Here is a 19161-nt window from a genome sequence, read left to right as displayed (position 1 = left end):
GACAAGACTAAGTGCATATGGGTAAGAATCATGGGGAAGGCAGACATCCTGATGGAAGTCTGTAACAGACTACCCAACCAGGACGAAGAGGCAGATGAAGTATTTTATAAAAGGCTTGCTGATGATTCATGATCCCTAGACCTTGTTCTTGCCAAACTTGCCAAGTGTCTGTTGGAAACTCAACACAGCACAGAGTAGGCTTTCTAGGAGTTCCTTGGATTGTGTAGAAGAGAACTTCCTGATACAGCTGGTAAGCAAGCCTGTCAGGGCCAGTGCACCTCTAGACCTGCTGTTTACAAACAGAGGGGCTCATGAGAAATGTGGTGGTTGTAGGCTTGGGCATGGTGGTTGTGTCTTGGGGACAGAGACCACAAAAATGAGATGAGTTTTCAATTCTTGGTGAAGTAATGAAGAGGGTAAGCAAAACCTCTACCTTGGAATTCCACCAGGCAGACTTTGGCCTGTTCAGGACACTGGTACAGAGAGCCACCTAGGAAACAATCAATAACAAAAAAGGGGTCTAGGGAGGCTGGGCACATTTTAAGAAGGAAATCTTATAGGAGAAGGAGCATGCTGTTCCTGTATGCCAAAAGAAGAGTTGGTGGGGAAAAAAAGGCCTGGCTGAACAGAATTTTTGCAGGAACTCAGGGAAAAAATGTTTATGACCTTTGAAAAAAAGGGCAGGCAACTCAGGAAGTGTACAAGGATGCCATTAGATGTAGAGAGGAAATTAGAAAGGAGAAATATCAGCTAGAATTCAATCTGGCCACTGCTGTGAAAGATAATAAAAAGGGTTTTTTACAAATACATCAAAAACAAAAAGAGAGCCAAGGAAGATCTCCATCCTTTATTGAACACGGGGGCAAACATTGTAACCAAGAATGACATAAAGGCTGAAGTATCTAAGGCCTTCTTTGCTTCAGTCTTTAACAGTAAGACCAGTTATCCTCAAGGCAACCAGCCCCCTGAGCTGGTAGACAGGAATGGGGAGCAGAACAGTATTGCATACAGGTAAAAGCTTATAAAAGAAAGGCCTTATAAAATCAGGCCTTGCTCAGCTGAATTAACAGCTAGCCTGTTAATTTCCCATGAGAAAGAACCATAAGAATGAAAATCAGTTTGCCTAACAATCTATTATTGTGAGAAAAACATGTTATACCTATGAATAATAGTCTATCCTATGAGAATCCACAAAGAAAATTGTAAACACTTGTGTAAAGAGAGAGTCTTAGCATGTACACACACAAGCACCTTCTAACCAATGAACTCAGTGGCAAGAAAGTTACTAACAATTAGAATTAAACATAATGGCTTGGAAAACTAGATAAAAATAGGTTGTAACATTAAAGGAGGACTTTTTGCCGCTGAAACTTGGAAGTGTCATGCCTGTCATTATTTTCCGGTATTGTTATAGAATAGCCACCCTGTAATCCAGAAGGAAGCAGTTAGTGACCAGCTGAACAACTTACACACTCATAAGTCTATGAGTTCAGATGGACTTCATGAGAGGGTACTGAGGGAGCTGGCAGAAAAGCTTGCCAAGCTGTTCTCTATCCTTTATAATCAGACCTGATTAACTAGGGAGGTCCCAGATGACTGGAGGCTGGGCAATGGCCCATCCACAAGAAGTGTTGGAAGGAAGATCCAAGGAACTACAGGCCTGACCTTGGTGTCCAGGAAGGATCATCTTCAGTGCAATCATGCAGCACATTCAGGACTGTTGGGATATTAGGGGACTCAAGACAGAAGATGGACTTTGGTCCTGGTTAACATAAGAGATTTGATAATAGGATGCCTTGGCAAAAGCAAATGGAACTTTGAAAATTAGACCTAGACTGCAAGAAGAATAAATCAGAAAGGTTTACTGGAAAAAGAAAATCCCATTAAACTCTGCAAGCAAGAGATGTTATATATGCATAAGTTTGTGTATGTGATTGTAACCTAATCATTGTAGTACACATTACTAGTCTCCCTAAAATAGTATATAAGCGTTTGTATCCCACAAATAAATTGGATTCTGATCACCAAATCAGCCTTCCCCGTCTCTCTCCATCACCGACACAGGACAACCAAGGGCTCAGGCCCAGCTAGCATGGATTTAGGAAAGGCAGGTCTTGCTTGACCAAACTTATCTCCTTTTATGACCAGATAGCCCACCTATCGGATGGGGGAAAAGGCTGTGGATGTGTCTACCTGGACTTCAGCAAAGCCTTTGATACTGTCTCCCAACAAATTTTCCTGCAGAAGCTGGCAGCCCATGACTTGGACAGGTGTAGTCTTTGCTGGGTTAAGAACCAGCTGGATGGCTGAGCCAAGATGGATGTGGTGAGTGGTGCTACATCCAGTTGGTGGGTGGTCACTGGAGACTGGAGGGGCTCCCTGAAGCTCAGTATTGGGCCCAGCCCTGTTTAATATCTTTATTGATGATCTGGATGAGGGAATCAAGTGCACTCTCAATTGTCCACTCATGGACAACACTAAGTTGTTGGGCAGAAGTGTATGATCTGCTGGAGAGTGGAAAGGCTCCACAGAGGGATTTGGACAGGCTGGATTGATGGGCCAAGGCTAACTGTATGAGGTTCAACAAGGCAAAGTACCAGGTCCAGCATTTGGGTCACAGCAACCCCACGGAACTCTACAGGCTGGGGGAAGAGTGGCTGGAAAGCTGCCTAGGGGAAAAGGATGTGGGGGTGTAAGTCAACAACTGGTTATAAATGCATTTATCAATGTGACCAGATGGCAAAGAAGGCCAACGGTATACTGACCTGTATTAGCAATAGTGTGACCAGAAGGACTAGGGAAGTGATCACCATCCTCTACTTGAACTGTTGAGGCTGTACCTTGTGTACTGTGTCCAGTTCTGAGCACCTAAATTGAAGAAAGACATTGAGGTGCTAGAGTGTGTCAGAGAAGAGCAATAAAGATGGTGAAGAGTTTGGAGCATGAGTCCACATGCTCCAGAGGAGCAGCTGAGGGAGCTGGGTTCTTTAGTGTGAAGAAAAGGCTTAGGGGGACCTTTATTGTGCTCTACAACTGCCTGAAAGGAGATTGTAGCAAGGTGGGGTCATGTGGCAGCAGCTCTCTGGCCACAGAGAGCAACACATAACTTTCCCAGGCCTTTCTGGGAAAGGCTGTGAGAAGACCAGAGAAAAGAATGAGAAACAATTCTTATCTTCACTTGCTGCACCTGTTGTTGTGAACATGTGGAATGTGTTATGGAGATTTGTTTACCAAAGGGTGATTTCTTAATTAGCCAATGATGATGGCATTTAGATTGGATCCAGGTGTACCATAACTGTCTATAAAAGCAATGGGTTTCTTAATAGTTATATATATATAAAATATATATAAAATAAAGAGATTGATCAGCCTTCTGTGAATCATGGAGTCAATACTAATTATTACCTGGCCAGGGGCCATTATGCCGACAATTGGTGACCATGCCGTGTGTTACATCGATCAACCCTCCATGGAGTCGCAAACAGGCGGGGACGCTGGGACCTTTGCCGGGACTCCGCTGGGACGCTGTCGGACCCTCGCTAGGACCTCGCGGCGCCCCGCGCAGCCCGCTCGTAACCGGACACCTTCTGTTTCCCCGGAAAGGTAACGTGACCTTTCGCCACATCTTCCTGGAGAAATCTGACCCTCGGGACCGCATTTTTGCCCTCACAGCCTAGGAGCTGGGGCGGGGAACAGATTTCCCAATTTAGCCCATATCTCGGGTGGGCTTGCGATTGGGAAGAAGTGCCTGCAAAAATGGGCATCCGACTTTCTATGCCAGAACATGTAACCCTTACAATGTGGGAACATATGATTCGTCATAAGGAACTTGCCGTGTCAGAAGACGCTCTCTACAGGCTTTTAAATTAGGCCAAAATTCATGGTTTCCCCGTGGATGTGCAAACCTCACTGGATCCGCGGGCCTGGGCCTCACTGGTTTCTGTCTGTGTGAGGAACACACTAGGGGAGCTGCAAGTGTGCCTCAACTGCTACCGATTTGGGGGATCCTTTACAGAGCAATAACGGGCTGGACCCCAAGGGAAAGCGAATCCACCTCGGTAGGTACGTCCCTATTGGACTTGGAGAAGTGCCTCCCTCTGTGCGGGTGGCACACAGCAGCTGGCGAGCCTTTGCCATGGTCGGCGCTGTTCCGATGGCTGGGGCTGGCGCTCCCTGTTCCACAAACCAGCTGGCCCTGAATGCCGACCCCGCCGCGGCAGGCCGGGGAACGATCCGTTTACGGACAGTCACCGCTGGTTCCCTCCCACCCCCACGGTGCGGGGGTAGAGAGGAAGGCCTCATCCACAGGGAACTCACAGCAGCTCTAGCCGGGCTTCCTGGCGCATGCGTACGAGGGATCGACGCCTTCAGCGGCTCCGCTTCCATAGTCAGCAATTACTCTGACCGGAGATGCGGTCCCTCCTGCCCCTTCGCTTTCACCAGCGCAAACGGGACAATCGCCTCCTCTTCCTCCCCATCGTGTGGCGTGTGGATTGGTCCCGCCGATGGGTTTCCTACCCCCTGCACCGCAGGTGGAGGCGGAGCCGCCTCCGCCGCCGACAAGGGATGCAGCTGGTTCCGTGCCAGTGGCCGGCCTCCCCGTGCTGGAGTTCACAACCAGCTCCTCTCCCTGCAGCCGGTTCATTGGCAGCGGCGCCCGCAGTTCCGGCCGGGGATGCCCCCTGCTGGCTCCGCCGCATCCAGCCGGCCCAGCTCCCAAGTGGGACGTGAGCTGTGTTGCTGAAGAAGTTCCCTAGCCCGCCTCGCCGCTCCCAGCTGGTCCACCCCCCGCTGCTTCCCTCAGGTTGCCAGGGTACACGGACAGGGACAGCAGCGAATACCAACAGCCTGTCCCTTTGCAGGGCACCGGTCCGACCATGCTGTGAAATCTGAAGATCAACATTCCCCTGGGACCTTCCCTGAGACGGGGCCCTTGCCTTGCTCTGTGGGGTCCCTGCTGTGCCTTGGAGCACCCTGTGTGTCCCGCTCTCATTCGTGGGGTGGTAGGAGCGGGGTCCCGAGAGGCTGTGGCTTGGTCCATGCCCGGGAAGGGCGAAACGCCGGGGGCGTGGCCGAGGCATAGGCTCCTTGGTGGGGACAAGCATTGAAGAAGTCGGGAGTGAGTTGCCCGTCTGGGGACGGGCACGAGCTGTCCCAGGGTGCCCCGAATGACACCAGTGCAAAGCTGAGGGAAGGGAACAAGCCAAATGAATCTGGCCTTGGCAGCGGAGTCGCCGCCCCGCCCGCCAGAGCTGGATCCTTCGGCCGCAGCTGCTATCTGAAAGGAAAAAAAAAAAAAAAGAGGAAAAAGCCATCATCTTCACTGACAGTGAAATAGAGATTTTTGGAGTTCACTTGAATTAACAAAATAAATTAATTTTAGTCTTTTACTTGAGAAACCTCTGCCATGGTACAAAGGGCATAAGAAAATGCAAATCTCTGAAGCTTCTTGCATAAAGGACAAATGCCAGAGAAGACCAGGAGATGCAAAGAACCCAGATAAAGGGGCTCCTCTGTCTCCAAGCTTATCAAGACCGACAGACGTACCAAAGGACCAAAATCGCATGCGCAGAGGAGAAAAGTTCAAAAGTTCAATCCTGAGGAAGACCACAATCTTCACCCTCAGGAGACCACCAGAGACCACCTCGCAACCACCACAGCAAACCACGCATGCCCAGAAGGGCGGGGACCTATTTATCATGAGAGGCGAGGACAGGCGGGGCCAGGGGTTGAATATGCTTGGGAAAGTTGTGTAATGTATTGCATATGGAACACCTTTGTGAATAAAAATGTGGGCCAGACTGAGGCTCGGGGCACAAGTTTTTGGAGAACTATCTCGCTTGTGCCGGGCGCTGACATACATACCCACTTCATAACTACATCGAGTTGTGGAGTCTATTTATTTATTCCGTATATCGATTCAACAGCTCAAAGTACTGGAAGGCTACAAGTCAGGCTCGACCCTACTGGTTGAATTAAAGGCTGTGGCCATGGCATTCCAGCAATTTTCTCCAGTACCTCTGAAGTTGATCACAGTTTTATACAGAAAAGGAAGAAAAGGTAATTCTGCAAACCATCCAATTAGAGCTTGAGCTGTGGCCAAGCCCCGACTCTACCTGGATGGGATGATTGACAATCAACCCAGATGTTTTCTGCATCCAAAGGATTCAAGTAATTTTGGCTTGGCAATTTGACCCCATATTTATGACAGCTGAGCCTACTTTTAAAGGGAATTTGGAAAGCATTGTCCGGACATGATTTCCAAGTCTGCTGATTTGAGGTTTACCAGCTGTTGCAGACTCTGGGATGATCGTCAGTGCTATAGTGCCTGATAATTATATAATGTCACATGTGTTATTGATTATGTGCATTATCTCATTGATTTCTAATTGTTGCCAATTTCTTCTTTATTGCATGCATTGCTTTTGCTCTGACATTTCCTCCTGCTCACAACCAAGACAGACCTGTGTCTGGAAACATATAGAAGCAATTCCTCAGCAAAGCTTTGTCATCATCATAGTATGATGTCCCTATTAACCTTCTTTAGCTGTTCTCTGTTTCAGGCTCAAGAAGGACATTCAAGGATGTCAAAGATCAACATCTCCAATTAATGGACTTTCTCCTGATTCAGTTGTTTGGACTTTAAAACAATGATCATTCATTGCATTCTCCAAAGAGACATTGTTATTTGGTTTTCTCATATTGTAAACCTTGTCTTAATGATTTGATAGAAATAGATATTCTACAGGTAAAGAATCTATTTCCCTGACCATTCTAAGTCAGCATCTGATTGAAGTTCTGATTGACAACCAGCAAATTGCTAAGGGAATTTCTTGAGCTGTGTTTGTTCTCCTTTCTGCAAAGGGCCCTGCAGAGGACTACAAATGCCACTTTTCTCTTTAAACACAAAAGGGTGAACTGTGGCAGCAGCTCTCTGGCTACCGAGAGCAAACACAGACTTTCCCAGGCCTTTCTGGGAAAGGCTGTGAGAAGACCAGAGAAAAGAATGAGAAACAATTCTTATCTTCACTTGCTGCACCTGTTGTTGTGAACATGTGGAATGTGTTATGGAGATTTGTTTACCAAAGGGTGATTTCTTAATTAGCCAATGGTGATGGTGTTTGGATTGGAGGACCAATTAGGTGCAGGTGTATCGTAACTGTCTATAAAAGCAATGGGTTTCTTAATAATGATATATATATAATAAAGAGATTGATTAGCCTTCTGCGAATCATGGAGCCAATGCTAATTATTACCTGGCTGGGGGCCCGTTGTGGCGACAAGGTCAGCCTTTTTTCTCCCAGGCAACTAGCAACAGGACAAAAGGACATAGCCTTGAGCTGTGCCAGGAGAGGATTAGATTTGACATAGGAAGAATTTCTTCATGGAAAGGATTGTTAAGGATTGGAATAGGCTGCCTAAGGAGGCAGTAGTATTACCAATCCCTGGAGGTGTTCAAGAAAATATTGGATGTGGCGCTTAATGCCATGGCCTAGTTAACAAGGTAGAGATTGGTAAAAACTGGACTTGATGATCTTGCAGGTCTTTTCTGACTTAAATGATTCTGTGAAGTCTAAAAAACTAGAAAATTTGGGTATCTTTAATATTAAACCAAAATCTTGGTAAAATTTTCACTTTAAGCATGAATAGTTACAAGAAACATTGAATTATTCTGAAAACATCTTATTTATTAATTTCTTTCAGACATAGCATTATTTCTTTCTGCAGAACCTTGTCCTTAAGAAACTCACCTAATATAGTGCCTTGTTACCTGACCTGACTACAGCCCCAAAATCTTAAATCTGAAATGAGTAGTACTCAGCTCCATTCCCTTGGAAGGGCATTTCACATGGAAACTTAGTCAGCCCAGAGGGTAAATTAATTACAGTGACACTGACACACAAGCTCTATTGCTATTCTAAAGGACATTTTATTATACTGTTGTAAGGCTCTCCAAGTAGAAAGAGAAAGCCTGAAACACTATGTTTCATCAGAGCACTTATACAGGAGTTACAAGTTTCAATGTTTTCATCATGGTCCAGGTAACTGTGCAACTGTACACATTACTATTCATCAGCAGGAAGATTTAACATGGTCTTCAGAATTAGAAATGAATATTAATTCCCCTGAGAAATATGTACAAACTACAAGGAAGAAAACAGTGAAAAAGCAACAGTGATAAATTGTAAGCCAGAGAAAGTTTCAGGTAGATTAGAAGTGTAAGCAGCAGCATGCAGTGAATAAAGTCCAATGCCATAAGCTGAATAGAAAAAAAATCACAAACTAATTTGCAGTATGTGCAACCATCTGTCCTGTCTGCTAAATATCAAATGATTGTTATGTACCTCAAACAGTAATACAGGGTGGCACAATACGGTAAGCAGCTACTACTTTAACTTCTGTGCCTCTAAGTGATTGAAAGCATGGCCTGAAACACATAAGCAACCTGGTCTAGCAGCATGTGTCCCTGCCCATGGTAGGGGCCTTGGAACTACATGATTTTTAAGGTCCCTTTTAAGCCAAACCATTCTGTAATTCTATAAAGTCTTTCCCTAGTTTACTCACTATAGAAAGATGTGGTGTAAGTGGTAAATGCAGGCAGTCATTACAGGTGATGCTAAATATTAAAAATGCTTACAAGTGCTTGGATGAAATAAAAAGCTTGATTGCTTGCCATGAGTATTATGTTCCCACAAGATGTCTGAGTGAGGTGAACTGGTAGGCTCCCGTTTGAAAAACTAGGGGATGGTGTGTGTGTGTCAGGGAATGGCATCAGCGATGAATGCCCTTGTCTAGGCAGCAGGCCTAGCTTGGCAGCACGGGAGCAGAGAGAAGGCGAGCAGAGAGAAGGCGGCAAGCGTGATTAGCCTCTGAGAGATAACACAGAGAATAGAAAATTTCAGTTCTCCTTAAGTTCCTAGATAGAGTTTAAAAACTAACTAGCACAAAAAAAAACCAAAACAAAAAAAAAACCCCATGTAAAAGTATGCACAGGATGATAAACATGGCTGGAACCAGTGGATAAATAGATAATGAGGAATATAGTGGGATTTTTTGGTGAAGTTATGTAACAAGAAGCAACAGTACAGGCCCAAAAAAATGTTCAAGGGAAGGTCATCTGTAATATTGGGACACTGAGCAAGTATGAGCATCAGAGACCCCTTTAGATGACCGTCTTGGACCATAAAAGCACTTCAAACAGGAGGTGGACGCATGCAAATTAGTCCTACGACAGTGATGTTTATGTATTAACTAGGAAGTAAGTTGTAATGAATATGTATGATCATGATGGAATAAATGCCCTGTTGTAGTTTCATGATACACATCCGATTAGAGGAGATATCCTCCCAAAGTGTCCAAAACTCTAATAAAGAATGCCGGCTATCAAATATTTCAGATTGTGTTCGTTTATTTCCCGGACGATTTCGGTATCAACCCAGGCTCGTCGCGGATCACCGAGACCAAAGTTCGGTGATTCCGGTTGCAGGGGAGCTCGGCTTGGCCCGGCCTTGTCTCGAGGCCGCAGTGTCACTGACCAGCAGCCCCACCTTTCCCCTCCAAGCGCCGCTCCAGCGGCGGCTCCGTCCCTCCTCTCGTGCCAAGTGAAAGAAGCGCCTGCGCCAGGACCACAGTAGTTCCCTTACCAGAGGTGCCCGCACCTAAAAGGAGATAAAATAATAGTACTGGTAGAAGGGCGTGGCTGAGGGGGTGCCTTTCAGTGGGCTAAGTCGCTGTTCACCAGTTGCTTTGAGCGCTCAGTCTCTGCAGAGAGCACTTTTTGCTGTCTTTTCTCCTGCTAATAGTCAGGCAGCAATGGACATCATTCTTTGAGGAGGCGAAGGCGAGCTGGGTCCTTGTTAAGGCAGTGGCGCGGTGTGTGACGCATTGGAGCGGCGCATACGCACCGCTGTCGGGGCCAGACGAAGGCGTGGGCACAATGATGCCCGGAGAGACGCCGCCACCGCCGGCCGGGACTGCGGCCGCCGGCAGGGCTTGTGCCAACTGCGGTGTTCTCCAGCAGGTAGGCATGGACCGCCGTTCCTGTGGCGCTGGAGTGGGGCTTTTGCTCACGGACGAGGTAGTGGATCAGCGCCGGGCCGCTGGCGGGAAGTGTCCGCGACCACAGTCGCCGCTCCCTGTGTCGCCGGGAACGCGGATAGCGTGCGTGGTAAACGGGCTCTGTAAAAGTAGCAGCAGTGTCGAGCTCTAGCCAGGCGAAGTGTGGAAAAGTATACTGCTCGTGTCTCTGCCACGTGCCTAGTGGGATCTGTCAGGGAATTTCTAGTTGTGTCTTTTTGGCTTTGCTTCGGTGCAGTATAAGGATTTAGAATTTACTTCCTTGAGAGCTCTTAAGTGAGTGTGTATTTTTATGGTATTGTGCTTTGGGTAATTTTTGTTTTTCCCTTAAATGAACAGAAGGTCCTGTTGAGAGTTCACAGGGCACACTTAATATGAGTATGGATGAGAAACCGGAAAATCTGTAGACTCACGTGAGCTAATGTTTATTGCTGATGTTCTGCCAAAAGTCACTTGGATTTTAATGGGAAAAATTATAGGGATTTAGTATGGAACTACTGCAAAGGCAAAGTTTGAAGAGCTTTTGTAGCAAGGCCTCACTTAAAGATGCATGCTTACTTGTGGAGCCTGCATTCTCTGCGTGAATGAAGACAGTTTATTGTATTTTCTATAAAATTAACTGTCAGATTAGGGGTTATTTACAGTACCGATTTTTGGGGTGTATGTTCTTTACTGATTTGAGACTCTTCCTTACAGAATATGAATGAATATGTAGCTGCATTAATTGCACTGAAGCAAAAAATAATTGATGGAGAGTAAGTACAATTGCACGCAGTTTTGTTTGTTTGGTTGGTTTTTATTGTTCTTAAGTACTTACTGCAATGCAGGAGATACGATTTTTGGAATGTGGGTATTCATTTATGCACTACACTAAATGCTTCTCAAAAGGAAAGTTCTTCACAAACGCATCCTAAATCTAGACTGTAAGACTAATTTATTTTGTAAAACATCTATGTATGTTGACAGTAAATAGGGCTATTTTGTGTACCTATAATATTATTAGATGTACAGGCAGAAGTGACTCTTTGAAGAGATTTATTTATTTTAGGCAGAAGCAGATTTTTGATACTTATTTATATTTATTTTATTCATTTAATTGTGCTCACTTATTTAATTTTTCTGTGGTGAAGAATGTGGGAACTAAATGTTGAGTACAGATATGACCTTTTCCAGCAGAATTTAGTCTGATCATTAAGTTCCAAAATTCTGTTGGGATTAAATATCAGACTATGAAAAGTGAAGCTGAACATTGTTCCGAACAGTATGATTATCAAATCCTTCTTACAGTTTGCTTTCTATTCTGTGTTTGCTTCCAATTCTTCTCAAAACCTATCAACATATTGTAGGGAATAATATATCAAGATACCTTATGGATACCTCCATACTGTGGCCTAATATCCATGCTATGTCTTCTAATTGTAGTGGTTTGTTTCTTATGTATCCTTTTGTAGATACGTGTCAATCTGGCTTTAGTGAAACTAAATGACAGTCCTGCATTCTAATTCCAGAGAGTATTTCAGCTAGCACACACTGGGTCTCTTAACGAGGATCCTTTTTTCAAAGCTCCTTTACTCTGTTGTGATTTCTTTTCTGACCTCTTAACTTTGTGTCCCTCTTCTTTCTGCCAGTGCATATATTTCTTGTGGAAATTGCCTTTTTTTTAACTAGTTGCAGCTCAGCCTTTCTTTTTTGCTTTACTGGATTGCTTTTAACTATTGCAATAGAAAGTAATGCAGCCCGCTCTGTTTTAGGGTAACTCCCATGGTATTACTTTTTCTTGTCCTTTCTTTTCTCTGTTCTTAAAAGACATTTGAGGAAAGAAAGGAGTAGCTTTTTTTGGTGCTGTCCCATGGCCCTCTTGCATCAGGGTAAGTGTTACCCTTTATGGCTGTTAGGAGAACAATATAAAGATTAAAGCCTTTTAGGGTCTTTCAAACTATTTCACCGAGATGTGTGTTCTTTTTTAGGAAAACACCCTTTCAGGTTTGGAAACGTTATTTATATATATATATATATATATATATATATATATATATATATATATATATATATATGTTCTAGTATACATATATGTATATTAATTCCATTAACATATTAATATATGTTCTAGTATGCATATATGTATATTAATTCCTTTGTCTAAGCAATACTTTTTTTAAAGCTGAAATTAGTTAATGGCTGCAACTTCATGTAATTGCCAGTTGTGGTTGTGGTTTTTTTCTGCTTAAAGCAGTTTGATTTGAGGTTTGAATGGCTTAATGAAATCAAAGGGTTATATTGACTACTATCAGAAAATGTAAACCAATCTTACACTTTATTTATCTATAAAGCAAAAAGAAAGATACCCTAACATACAATTGTCAAAATCAGGTGAGAAAATGAGTAATGTCTGTGTTTTTTCTTTTCTTACAGTCGTTTGCTGACAGAGTATCAACAGAAATGCACTGATATCCTTTAGTTGTCTATTTGTGTTCTTACAGGATTAGTATACCTAAAACATTTATAAAAGGGCTTGAGGCTTTCTATTTAGGTAGGACATGATGTCTCTAATAAAGAACAAACTGGGTGGGTTTTCTAAAGAAAATAGGCCTTTGGAATTAAAGCTATCCAGTTAAGATCTGCCTGTTTCTGGTATATGGTTTAAGGTGGTCTGTGTAAAATCTGAGTTGCTGAGAATTACTCAATCTTTTTCATGTAACAGAAGAATCTCTTCTTTTTCACTTCAAATGTATTGAAATGTATGTATTAAACACTTAGTTTGCAAGTCTTGGGGAGTTTTTTTCTGTGAGGAAGTCTTTACTGGATGTTTCTTTGCAAGTGGCAGTTGGGTTGAAATATACTTAAGGACATTTGATAAACTGTTTTTAATTTCTACCTTAACAAGAGATTACAGCTTCAATTTGCTGAACAGTAAGTTGGATTTATATTGTTTACTAAAGATGTATTACTATATTCTCTGTGTTGTGGTTAGTTTTAGGAGTCTGACGGTGTCATAGAAGTGGCCATGGGTTTAAGCTGCACTTTTAATATGGTACTAAATATCTGTCCTCCCTCTACCATACCTGTGTGGGATTCTTTCCTAGCTCTGGGCTAGTGAGAATCTTAAGTAACCAAGTAGAGGTATGAAGCTCATCTTTTGGTGGTGGTTAAATGTATGCCTGTTTGGAGTGTCCATATTTGTGTGAAGGATTTTGACTTAAGAGTTGTGTCTGTGTGTCCTTGCTTACTCTGTGATTATAGAGGAAGAGCCAGTGTATAATTTTTATGGACTCCAACCTGCCTGCTGAAAAACACTGCATTTGGACTCTGCTCTTACTTTTAGCACTGTATATACAGAGACACTTATTACTGGCACTGTAGTGTAGGCAGCATACTTCTGTGGCACATGCCATCTGCTTGCTCTAGCTTTGGGTTCAGTGTAGTGTTTTTAAATCAGATCTTGGATTTTCTTTAAATAGGTGGAAAAATGAGAACACTGAAACTCTTAAAAGTTTTTAGGTATCCCTCACAGCATTTTTTTCCATAGGATAAAAGCAAAATACTCAGATACTTGATTGAAGAATCAGAATACTGAGTTTCAAAGCATCTGTGTTTTTGGCAATTTTTAAAATTGCACATCTAATTTCAGAGAGATCTCTGCTCTTCGTTGCCAAGTGGAGAAGATGTTACAGAAAATTCTGCCTCTGGAAAAATGCCAGGAAGAGTTGGACTCCTTGAAGGCAGAGTTGGAAGAAAAAAAGGTGTGCTTGTTTAAATAACTTGTGCTTTTTCTGTTGAAGGAAATGCATATTCCTAATGCTCATCTTAAGGAAGCTGACTTTAACAAGCTCTGTTCTTATTTCCAGCTCACTGGGGCAGGTAACTGGTGAAATTAGGTGGAATTAATTAAATTACTTCAGGTTTCAGAGAGGCAGTAAGTTTAGGTTGTTGTAGTTCTTATCATTTTTTATCAGATTTGGTTATTTCCTCAAGAAGGAAGGAAGGAAGGAGAAACATTCAGACTCCTTTGGTTTTCTACTGTGATCTTGTCAGATTATTGAATATAACTTATACTAGTGACAAGGTGCCAGGAAAGAGGGTCTATGCAGAATAGTGTTGTGCTTCTGTTACCTTTTTGAACATATGTTTTTTACATCATTACCTTCCGGAGTTTATTCCTAATTTCTCTCCCATCACTTAGCTGAGATTTAATCTACAGGAAAGAAGGTTTAGATTGTTTAAATTACCTACATGTATGTATTTTCTAAACATTATTATAATTTCTGAAGAAAATACCCCTCTTTCTTTCTTGTAGCTTTTTTATAATGGCATAAGAAAAGATACTAACATTTGTCTTGTTGCTGTGCCTAGTTAGTGTTCTATGTTAGAATGGTTTTATAATTTCTCTTCCCTCAGCAAGCATTAGTAGCTGATGTCCTGATGGCACATTTTCAGAAAAAATAGGATTATATGTATGGTGTATAATAGTTAAGCACTTGACTTCAAGTTCCTATCCAGCTAGGTGTTGAAGGCCTGTACTCAAAAGATAGACATAAAGAGATTCATGTGTTTGTTTGTTATAACTTTTGCCTTTAAAGAAGGAAGATAGCCTGACTTTCCAGCTTGTTTCTTTTCTTATTGAATATACTTATACTTTTTTGGCCAGGCACTGTTTTCATTAGAAGAGGTAAGGTGTCTGCCTTGTTTGTTTTTTTTTTTGCCCTCAGTATGACGTATTTTAACTGTGCTTTTCTTCTTCAGAGTTCTCTCAAGATTTATCGGGAGAGTCAACTCGAATATGTTAAAATTAAAGAAGAAATATTAAACAGTGATGCTGTGTGAGTGATGCTTCTTTTTTTCTCAAACTTTCTTTGCCTCTCTTACCTCTGAAGAGGTAAGATAGTGTACCTTATCTAGTTATGCTTTCCATTTCACTAACATTTTTGTACTTATGGGTTCTTAGAACAAGGAGTCGATGGAAGGATGATCCTAAGTTTTGTAGCAAACTGTTTTGAGTGCAGTGTTACTTTATTGTCTTGTTGTGAAGTGGCTTTATGTGTTTGTTTAATAGAAGTCTTTAAGAACAGGATGAAATTGAAAAATGCTGTACTTTCTCCAGTTCTAAGTGGTTCTTAGTCTCAGCTTTTTGTTATTGCCATCCATTTCAGTTTTGCTCTTAAGTCTCGGAGGCCAGTATAGGAATAATATTGCCAAATTTGTCTGTACTAAAATCAGTCCTTAAAATAATTGTTTTAATGTAACAGCTCAGCAGTTCATAGTGAATTGTCTGCCATATTTGGAAATGAGCGGGAGGGATTTGGCAGCAAAAGTGCAAAAGTAATTTTTGCTGTCATAATACAGAGTATTCTGAAGCTGTGCCTTGGTAATTCCCAAAGTTCTTTTTTTCCAGTAAGCAGTCAGTCAAAGGTTTCCTTGCCTGGAGCATATGTGTGTGTTAACTCTTACAGCTGTTGATGTATACTCTAATGAACTTGTCTAATTGCTCTTTAATCCTCTAATATTTTTAACCTTTAAATCACCTATATCAGGGAACCGTGACTTCTCAATATTGTGTGGGAAGGTACTCATGCTTTCAAAAGAGAACCAGCTAATATACAGCAAGGTGTTCGTACTTGTGGTTATTTTTCTTCATGTGCATCACTTTGCATTTACAAAAAACAGTGATTGCTCTCTAGTGACTTGGAATTCTAAGACCCTTTTGATTTTGTAGTCAGCTTTTATTTCTGATGTGTTCTAGCACACGTCCCAATTGGACTCTTGCTGATGACTCCTTGCTTCCATGTAAGCTGGTTAACATTTTTAACTTTGGTCTTTCGAAGCTATTTTGGTGCTACCAGCAGGTCAACGGAAGTGATTGGTTCCCTCTGCTCAGTACTGGTGAGGCCATGCCTTGAAGTACTGTGCCCAGTTCTGGGTTTTTCTGTACAGGAGATACGGGTATACTAGAGAGAGTCTAATGAAGGTCCACATAGATGATCAAGTGACTGAAGCATTTCTCAAAAGAAATACTGTAGTCTCTTTTCATGACTTGTGAAACATAGGGTATTCACAAGCAGAGCAGCAAGCCATTATTACCCAAAAGACTGTATGAGGAGACTAGGATTGTTGTCATTTCTTCAGCCATTCTGCACTTACTTCACATATAGACCTACTCAATGTACTGCGAGCTTAATGAAATATTCAGCACATCGTCTTATCTAAGAGCAGCAGAGAGCAGCTACCCCCTTGCTAACTGCATCTTAAGAGGGAGCTGACCACTCTGATGTGCTGGTAGTTTATTGTTTCAGTATAGATATAATGTTTGTCCCTCTCTGTCACTCATATCTTCAAGAAGGAGGAGCCAGAGAACTACAGGCCAGTCAGCCTCACTTTGATCCCTGGGAAGGTGATAGAGCAGATCATCCTTGAACTCATTTTCAGGCACATGAAGGACAAGAAGCTCTGGAGTAGACAGCATGGCCTCACCAAGGGGAAGTTGTGCTTCACTGACCTTATAAATTGACATGTTTCCTAGATCAGGGGAGAGCAGTGGCTAGTGTCTGACAGCCTATCAGAAAGATCTCTGACACTGTTTCCCATAATAGCCTCATCATAGCCCATTAGGCTGGTGCTGTGATGGGGCTAGATGGGCAGAGACAGTGGATCAAAAACTTGCTGAATGGCTGCGCCATGAGTGTGGTGATGAACACTCTGCAAAGTCTAGTTGGTGACCAGTAGATAGTACTACCCTGGAGGGAGATGGAGAGGGCTGCGTAGTGGGTCTAGTCCACTTTAATATCTTGTTAGTGATCTGCACGATGGGGCAGAGCCTGCTGTCAGCAAGCTTGCCCATGACACAAGTGTGGCTGATGGGCCAGAGGGTCCTGCTGTTATCCAGCACAAGCTTGACAGGCTGAAGAAATGAGCTGACAGAAACCTTGGGATGTTCAGCAAGGAGAAGTGTGAAGTCCAGCACCTGATGAGGAACGATCACATACACCAGTATGTGCTGGTGGACAGCAGCTTGGGATGATCTCATGACGTGAGCCAGCAATACACACTGGTGACAAAGAGGACTACCAGTATCTTGGTTTTCAGTGAGTTTTGCCAGCAGGCTGAGGGAGGTGTAACTTCTCTTTTGCTCAGCACTTCTGATGCCACCCCTGAAGTACTGTGTTAGTTCTGGACTTCTCAGTACAAAAGAGATATGGCTATATGGGAGTGAGTTCAGTGAAGGACCATGAAGATGATTAAGAAATAGGAGCATCTCTCCACTGACAGAAGGCTGAGAGAACTGAGTCTGTTACATCTGGAGAAGAAAAGACTCAGGGGTGGTATTATCAATGTCTATAAATACCTGAAGGGAGCATGTGAAGAAAAGAGAACCAGGCTCACTTCCTTGGACCCCAGTGATAGGACAAGAGGCAGTGGGAACAAGCTAAGACAAAGAAGGTCGTGTTTCCTGTGAACATCAGGAAACACTTTTGCTGTGAGAATGACTGAGTACTTCCATAGATTGCCCTGGGAGCTTGTGGTCTTACCATCCTTAGAAATACTCAGAGGCCATTTGGAAATGGTCCTGGGCAGTGAGCTGTAGGTGGCCCTGCTTGAGCAGTGTGGGTTGGACATGATAAATTCCAGAGGATTCTTGCCACCTCAACCTCAATTCTGTGATGCTGTAGCTGTTTTGTATACCTCTGATACTGAGGCCATTTTAAGCAGTAGGTCATATGAGTTCAGTAATTTGAAAGCTGGATTTATTCAGAAGCAGAGTAATAGTGAATTGTGCATAAAATTACTGTTAATCTACAGGTATTATTAAAAAACTTAGGTGAGAAATTATCACTCATGTCCTTTGGTCCAGTCTGCCATTCAGAGCCAGTGTTAAAGTTAGCTTGTTCAGGACTGTCTAGTTGAGATCTGAATATTCTACAGGGATAGCAATTCCCATGGAGTACAACTTCTGTTAGCATAGCATTCTGTCAGCTGCAGTTGTGCATGTGTCTTAAGGATCAGATAGGAACTTGAGCTGGGTAGCATAAGTGGAGTTCTGCCCAAATGCATCATCTGCAAACTGCTTTTTGTAAATTGCTAGATTTAACATCTACCTATTTCCTTCATGTAGTTGTGTGTTGATGAAATTTGTATGGTACTACATATGTAAATGTAATTATTTAATTTATAAATACTATTGCAATGATAATGCTGGCACTTCATTTCTCTTTGTTTGTTCAGATTCTTAGTTATTTGTATCACAGTTTTTTTTATCTCAAGTTGAAAAGTACCTATGAGGATCATTGAGTCCAACTCCCTTCTCCTCGCAGCACTACTTAAAACAAAGACTGTCATTCAGGCACTTCTGGAACTCTTCACAGGCTTGATGTCAATGATTGCTTCCCTGGGAAGCCTGAAGAACCTTTTCCTAATGTCCCATCTGAACTTCCACCAATGCAGCTTCATTGTATTTCCTTCCGTCCTATCACTGTTCACCAGAGAGAGGAGATAAGCACCTTCCTCTCCACTGTCCCCTGTTGAGGAAGTTGTAAACTGTGATGAGATTACCCCTTAAGCCTTCTCTTTCCTAATCTAAACAAGTCATGGTCTTTCAGCTCAGGTTTCTGGGAGTCCCCGGGTTTGTCATAAGTGACAGATGTGAAGAAGGCATTAAATAGCTCTGCTTTGCATCCCTATTTGTGATATGACTAACCTCATCAAGCAATGGACTGATGTTATTTCTGATTCCATTTGCTGTTAAGATATTTTGAAAAGCCCTTTTTGTGTCCTTCAGAATACTGGTCAGCTTGAATTCTAATTGAGTTTTGACTGCACGAGTCTTCTTCCTGCAATGGTAAACAGCATCTCTGTGGTTTTCCTGTGTCAACTGTGTCTTGCTTCCAATGTCCATGCATTGTATATGTACTACTTCAGTACATTCACTTGAAGATAATCTACAGAGAAACAGAGGTTTCTTACCTCCTGTTTTCTAAAGGACAATTCCCCCCTCCCCTGCCTCCCCTTATTTTTTTCTATTAAGGTATTTTATGAGGAATTTTACTGAAATTCTCACCTATGGCTTGACTGTCAAAGCCATCATATAGGAAAGTA

General features: G+C 42.7%; 1 protein-coding gene across 2 annotated transcripts in view; it reads left to right on the top strand.

Annotated features, from left to right (window-relative positions):
* Positions 1-9875: 9875 nt before the first annotated feature.
* The window catches only part of ICE1 (interactor of little elongation complex ELL subunit 1), a 37366-nt gene continuing 28080 nt past the window's right edge, over positions 9876-19161 (top strand). Inside the window, exons 1-6 of one of the 2 annotated variants that reach the window (XM_068201091.1) lie at positions 9876-10021; positions 10774-10832; positions 12490-12525; positions 12970-12987; positions 13706-13817; positions 14818-14894. In XM_068201091.1, coding sequence (XP_068057192.1) covers positions 9938-10021; positions 10774-10832; positions 12490-12525; positions 12970-12987; positions 13706-13817; positions 14818-14894 — 386 coding nt within the window. In that variant the 5' untranslated portion in view covers positions 9876-9937. The remainder of the gene's footprint in view (positions 10022-10773; positions 10833-12489; positions 12526-12969; positions 12988-13705; positions 13818-14817; positions 14895-19161) is intronic. The other variant, XM_068201082.1, reaches the window with a different exon arrangement.

The sequence above is a fragment of the Anomalospiza imberbis genome, chromosome 1 (genome assembly GCF_031753505.1).
Source record: "Anomalospiza imberbis isolate Cuckoo-Finch-1a 21T00152 chromosome 1, ASM3175350v1, whole genome shotgun sequence".
Classification (NCBI taxonomy): domain Eukaryota; kingdom Metazoa; phylum Chordata; class Aves; order Passeriformes; family Viduidae; genus Anomalospiza; species Anomalospiza imberbis.
The sequence above is the reverse complement of the archived record's forward strand: the minus strand, read 5'-3'. Positions and strand labels throughout refer to the sequence as shown.